This window comes from Drosophila tropicalis, unplaced genomic scaffold (genome assembly GCF_018151085.1).
Source record: "Drosophila tropicalis isolate 14030-0801.00 unplaced genomic scaffold, ASM1815108v1 contig_878, whole genome shotgun sequence".
Classification (NCBI taxonomy): domain Eukaryota; kingdom Metazoa; phylum Arthropoda; class Insecta; order Diptera; family Drosophilidae; genus Drosophila; species Drosophila tropicalis.
In genome coordinates this window covers 15,077,370-15,083,483 of record NW_027173374.1, presented here as the reverse complement: position 1 = coordinate 15,083,483, position 6,114 = coordinate 15,077,370, and the positions used below count along the sequence as shown (strand labels likewise).

The following is a 6,114-nucleotide window of genomic DNA, read 5'->3' as shown; positions in this document are numbered from 1 at the left end:
AGAAACACCCATACACACTCACACCTACACACATACAGAGAGGACCATATAAATGCCTTGACATTTACTACACAACTTCGACAAGTCGGCGTCAAATTCGATTTGCATTTGAAATGGAAATGTAGCTTGTCCTTGTCTTCGTCTGTCTGTGTCTGGCTCTGTTACTCCTTTAATCCACACACTCCAACACACACACAAACAGACAATCTGCTTGCAAGGCCAAGAGAGGCATAAATTAAAGTTACTTGAGCATTCTATCACGCACTGACCACTGACCATTACAGAGTCTGACAAACATTTTCAAGCATTTTTCTCTCTGCGCTTTATTATATTAATAATTTTAACCAAACACGCAAAAACAGCGTCAAGGCAAACCACAAATGCCAACACGTGTGCACTCGAAGGACACAATGCAATCGAAATGGTAGAGAGTACAAGGATGATGAAAATTGTAACGGTTGCTAGAAAGCTTTTGCCACCAATTACTGCAATCAGTTTTGATCGATAGCTGGAATATATCGAATGAATTTTATATCCTTTATGTTTGTATGTGTTAACTGGATGGAGATTATTTCTCTTTAAATGCCATCATACAATTGACAATTCGGTTGATGTCAATACCCCAGTAACAGGTTCCTGATATTAAAGTATATAGTAATTGCTTTAAACAATGCTCAAAATCTGTCAACTTCCAATACACTTAGGATACATCAGCATTCTATGAGCAATAGGTTGATCCTTTTCCTCAGTTGCTTGCCTGGTACCACTTGATCGGTATATGAGTAAGCAATGGTAGCTCTAATGATGAGAATGGAGCACACCTGTTAATTAGATAACACGACGAACTTTTATTTCAAAAGAAACCTATCAAATTTGGAGTAACAATGACAACAAAAGCGCATGGTCATGATGGCATTTGGTTATAATAGAATTATTCATAGAAATTATGAATGTGGCATATGTTTTTTGCTATTTTTAGATTCGACTGACTAATAGGTAATCCACAGTCGAACAATTGGTGTTGCGTTATGTTGTCTTATCTAATGGCAAAAGGCCAAACCAAAGTCAGTGCCTCTGATAAGGTATCATGACCGGAGATAGCGTATTCAAAAATTGTTTGGTTGTTTTGTTGATAATTTCTTTATAGAAGTGAATGACATACTTATTTGTGATCTATGTGTGCAATGTATGCTGATGTAAATAAAACTGCGTGGATCATTCATTGTCCATCCTTCTTAAACTGAGCATGGAGTTTAGGAACATAATCATCGTATTGAGCTTCAAAGAAGTTTCCAGCGACAGGAGCGCCAAAATTATACTTTGCAATGTAATCACGAGTTTTAACATTAATTCGGGGCTCCCGTGTGCTACAGAGAAAGTGTTTTGGTCAAAGAATCATTCCAAAAACATGTTTTAAGCACTTACGTTTTCGATATGAATTTGTCAGTGACAATTTTTTCGTTCTGCTTGAACACCAGGAATACATAACGATGCAAGCCGCTACCCTGTGGAGCACCTGATCCAATATATTCAGCCAAAACCTGACCATCGGCCACCGTATTGCCGGGAATATTGATCACAGCCCAGTGCAAAATCTCACGCAATTTGGGATCGGCACGGCTGGGTGCATCGGGATCAACCATCAGAAGAGTGTACAGTGAACCAGCGTCGGCATCCCAGGTAACTGTGGGTTGATCCTTTACCTGTGTGGGAGTCAATTCCTTGCCCAGATCAACCTCAACTCCAGAGGGATATTTAATTGTGGCCTTAGCGGCGGGCTTGACGTCGATAATGTCGGGAATAATTCCAGCGGTGTCCATGTTTGTGTTCGGCTACAACTGTTTGGCGCTACTGACTTTCCCGCAATAACAATGACTCGGTTTTATATCGTCAGAATGTGATTTAATCAGCTATAATACCTCCTGATAAGAACGACCGAAAGTGAAGGGGAAAATTACTTTTGGCGAATTATTTGTGATTGCGATACGCCCATTAAAACTTTTAGTTGTTGTCACAATTTTATCACTTAGTTTGAATCTTTTGTAGAAGTTTAAGGCACTCATGGGTTAGATTTGTTATATTAGTTAAAATTTGTAATTCTTTATTTAAATTTCTTAGTTCATCTGTGAAATTGAAACAGAATATGGTTCAGGGGATAGTGTTCAAATCTTACTTCAACTGGGCTTGGAGAATGGGAACATAATCATCGTATTGAGCTTCAAAAAAATTTGCGGCGACTGGAGCACCCAAATTATACTTTGCAATGTAGTCACGAGTTTTGATAACGCGGCGGGCATCCCGGACTCTGCAAGGCGGGACGTTTAGTTAAACACTCAACCTAATACTAAGCATAAGATGCTCACCCTTTGGGCAATAATTCATCAGTGTTGATTTTTTCAGTCTGCTTGAACACCAGAAACACATAACGAAACAGGCCAAGACCCTCTGGGGCAGCTGATCCAACATATTCAGCCAAAACTTGACCATCGGCCACCTTATTGCCGGGAATATTGATCACAGCCCAGTGCAATAGCTCCTTGGACTTTAGTTCTTCTCGGACTGGAGGAGCAGGATTAAGCAACAGAAGAGTGTACAGGGAGCCGGCATCAGCTTGCCATGTAACTGTTGGCTGATCCTTAACCTGAGTGGGAGTCAACTCTTTGCCCAAATCCACCTCAACTCCAGAGGGATACGAAATGGTGGCCTTAGCTGAAGGCTTTACGTCGATGAAATCGATTTTATCCATGTTTGTGTTCTTTTTGCAGGTTCTATGCTCCACTGAATATCTGTCACTAAAAATGACTTTGTTTTATATGAACCGAATGTGGGTTAATCAAGTGCAATGTCTCCTGATACGAGTCCAATCGAGTCTAAGCGAAAAATGACTTTTGGCAATCAACTATGACATTTGGATTTTGTCACAATTCTCACATTAAGTTTTATTTTTTTTGTGTGGAAGTTTCAGACACTTATCGCGTTTATGGCTCAAATCTGTTGCATTAGTTTAACTATCAAAGAAGCTATCTTCGGCTATGCCGAGGTTAGTACACCACCCTCTTTGGTCATTATAACCGAAAATAACCAAATTAAAACGAACTTAATAGTTTGACCTCGCTCTAAAATTTCAATATTTTTTCGTCTACACTGGAGCAAAAGGTCAAAACAGACAGCAATTGCTTATACCATGATAATAACATATTCTGAAAATAATTCTAGCTTCTTAATAAAAGTGATTAAAAAGCCCTAACCTCGGTTTTTGTGTGCCCCACCCTTCACGGCGCCTGAAGCAACCTCTTTATCTGCCAAACCCTGGCGACGGTCCTGGTTGTTACTTCAGCTGGCACACCGTGCGTATGCGTTATTAATGGCAGATAAGCCATTGTACAAGTGAGCGATACGCATACAATCCTATTTTGTTTGGTTTTGCGTTTGTGTATGTAGCAATAGAAACGTTTTCTTACTTCTGAGCTGTGGCAGAGCTCAGCGGCAGAACTATAACAGCTAATTGATTAAACTTCATACCTATCCGAATGGCATAATTGCTTGATATTAATTGTGTCAATGATCTCTTCCATTAACAAACTGACTCTCCGGGTAAACTCAATGGTCCGCTCTATATCAACTGATGATGGTTTAATCAAGTACGTGCAACTGCGCATACTTGTAATTTCTTTAGATAAGAATTTAGGATTTAACAAGTAAATTATTTGCAATAATTGTTAGCCTTTGACACCCTTGCACAATTGTTATGGAAAACTTTGATCTTTTAAGAGCAAACTTATTTTAAAATAATTAATGGTCCTTTTGTAGTCTATACAATCGAATTTTCTTCAATATTGACACAATTTTACTAAAGTTTATGAAGCATTCCATATTCCCCATTTAAGATGATCAAATAATTTACGATAATAGTAAACTAGCTTCGTCCCTGGCAATTATTTAATTGGTGATTTTAAAGGCTCTATGACAATGACAAGTGAATTCTAGTTAAAAGCTTTTTTATCAATTATATATTTTCATTGTTTATAACAATTGATAGATAAACAACTTCTGGGCAATTTTAAATTTAAATGTAACGTTCGTTTCAAAGCTTTCGATAGAAAGTCGATTGCCGATTGAATGAAATGCTTCTGACTGTAATTGTTTAATTTTAAGCTTAATGATTTTCTTAGTTTTATCCTTATCTACATTTGACAAAAGATCTTTCTTTAGTGAATTCGGCAACTCTTGGCACGCGAAGAGGTTCGTAAGCTTATCAAAGCTTATCAGTAGCCACTTACAAGGGGATCAATACAACAAACTAGGAAGATTTTTCAAATAAACCAACAAACGTGTCGAATGCAGTGAAGAGTACTCAAAAAATTCAACTGGTGACTGGGCAAGTTTGTTGCTCTTGGCACTTGAGATCCACTTGCATTTCCACCTCTCCATCTTATATAATCAGAATGCTCGGTCGTCTGAGATTTGGACAACGGCTGCACCTCCTCATGGCCCGCTCCGCCCACACAGAGCGCAAAGTGCAAGTGCCGGGAACCGGCGTTGACTTGCATATTGTGGAAAGTGGCAACGGACCACGCAGTCTGTTGCTAATGCCCGGTGCTTTGGGCTCAGCCTGGACCGACTTTAGGCCACAAATCGAACAGCTGCCCAAACTCTTGCCCGAGCACACAATCATAGCCTGGGATCCACCGGGTTATGGCAAATCTGTGCCTCCCAAGCGCGAGTTCGGTTTGGAGTTCTTTCGCAATGATGCTCAGGCGGCGGTTGACTTGATGAAAACCCTTAATCGACCCAAATTCTCCATACTCGGTTGGAGTGATGGCGGAATTACAGCTCTCATAGTAGCTGGACGGTATCCTGAGACCGTGGAGAAGTTGGCCATTTGGGGAGCGGGCGCATATCTGAATGCCGACGAAGTGAAGGCTCTTAGGAATATTCGTGATGTAGCCAAATGGTCACCACGTATGCGAGAGCCCATGGAACAGGTCTATGGCGTGGAACGTTTCGCCCAGTTATGGGCGGAATGGGTAGACGCTGCTACTGCGTTTTACGATCAGCGAGCAGGAGACTTTTGTCGCTCCGAAGTCGAACAGGTCAAGGCGCCCACGTTTATTTTACATGGCAAGAAGGATCCCATGATAGCTGCCGAACATATTCCATGGCTGAGAGAGCGTCTAACTCAGGCAAGCTATCACGAATTCCCCGAGGGCAAACACAATATACATTTACGTTATGCCGAGGAGTTTAATAAACTAGTGGCGGACTTTTTCAATGATAAGGCCAAATGAATCTGACAGGGAAACAGTCATAGGTTACGATATAAATATTAAATTTATTACTGCATAATCATTTTAGTTCTGCATTGCCGTTTATTGAACCTGGGCACGCAGAGTGGGCACATAGTCATCGTATTGGGCTTGGAAGAAGTTACCGGCAACGGGACCACCAAAGCTGTACTTGGCAATGTAGTCGCGGGCCTTGACACTGACGCGTCCCTCACGGGTTCTGCAAAGCATAAATTGTTGGTCAAATAATGATCAGAAGATTCTGCAGACATAAAGCACTCACGTCTTGGAAATGAACTTGTCAGTGGTAATTTTGTCATTCTGCTTGAACACCAAAAACACATAACGATGCAGACCAGTACCCTCAGCTGGACCAGCACCAACGTATTCGGCCAAAACCTGACCATCGGCTACCTTATTGCCGGGAATATTGATCACAGCCCAGTGCAAAATCTCACGCAATTTGGGATCGGCACGGCTGGGTGCATCGGGATCAACCAAGAGAAGAGTGTACAGAGATCCGGCGTCGGCTTCCCAGGTAACTGTGGGCTGATCCTTAACCTGTGTGGGAGTCAATTCCTTGCCCAACTCAACCTGAGCTCCAGAGGGATATGAAACCGTAGCCTTAGCGGCGGGCTTGACATCGATAATATCGGGAATAATTCCGGCGGTGTCCATGTCTATTCACTCTAGCGTTAACGCACTGACTCTGACGGACGGGAAGAAACCGTTTGCTTTATATCGGCCCTCTCGGGCTGGTTGTCTAATCAGTTTAGTTGTGTGCACATTTCGGGAAATATATAAGCTCCGCTAGATAAAGGTGGGTAGG

At 41.4% G+C, this 6,114-nt stretch overlaps 4 protein-coding genes across 4 annotated transcripts; 1 reads left to right on the top strand and 3 right to left on the bottom strand.

Annotated features, from left to right (window-relative positions):
- Nucleotides 1-828: 828 nt before the first annotated feature.
- On the bottom strand, nucleotides 829-1,843 carry LOC137584980 (protein D3-like). Its single transcript, XM_068300596.1, has 2 exons — nucleotides 1,426-1,843; nucleotides 829-1,367 (listed from the first exon to the last, which is right to left on the bottom strand). The coding sequence occupies exons 1-2, from the start codon at nucleotides 1,818-1,820 to the stop codon at nucleotides 1,220-1,222; spliced, it is 543 nt and encodes a 180-aa protein (XP_068156697.1). The 5' UTR covers nucleotides 1,821-1,843; the 3' UTR covers nucleotides 829-1,219.
- A 326-nt stretch (nucleotides 1,844-2,169) lies between these two features.
- LOC137583927 (phosphatidylethanolamine-binding protein homolog F40A3.3-like) lies at nucleotides 2,170-2,746 on the bottom strand. The gene is made up of 2 exons (XM_068299122.1): nucleotides 2,364-2,746; nucleotides 2,170-2,305 (listed from the first exon to the last, which is right to left on the bottom strand). The coding sequence occupies exons 1-2, from the start codon at nucleotides 2,744-2,746 to the stop codon at nucleotides 2,170-2,172; spliced, it is 519 nt and encodes a 172-aa protein (XP_068155223.1).
- Nucleotides 2,747-4,242: 1,496 nt separating this feature from the next.
- On the top strand, nucleotides 4,243-5,346 carry LOC137585116 (valacyclovir hydrolase). Its single transcript, XM_068300769.1, has one exon. The coding sequence runs from the start codon at nucleotides 4,446-4,448 to the stop codon at nucleotides 5,286-5,288; it is 843 nt and encodes a 280-aa protein (XP_068156870.1). The 5' UTR covers nucleotides 4,243-4,445; the 3' UTR covers nucleotides 5,289-5,346.
- On the bottom strand, nucleotides 5,313-6,004 carry LOC137585118 (protein D3-like). Its single transcript, XM_068300772.1, has 2 exons — nucleotides 5,569-6,004; nucleotides 5,313-5,505 (listed from the first exon to the last, which is right to left on the bottom strand). Exons 1-2 carry the CDS (start codon nucleotides 5,961-5,963, stop codon nucleotides 5,370-5,372), a joined length of 531 nt encoding a protein of 176 aa, XP_068156873.1. The 5' UTR covers nucleotides 5,964-6,004; the 3' UTR covers nucleotides 5,313-5,369.
- Nucleotides 6,005-6,114: the final 110 nt, after the last annotated feature.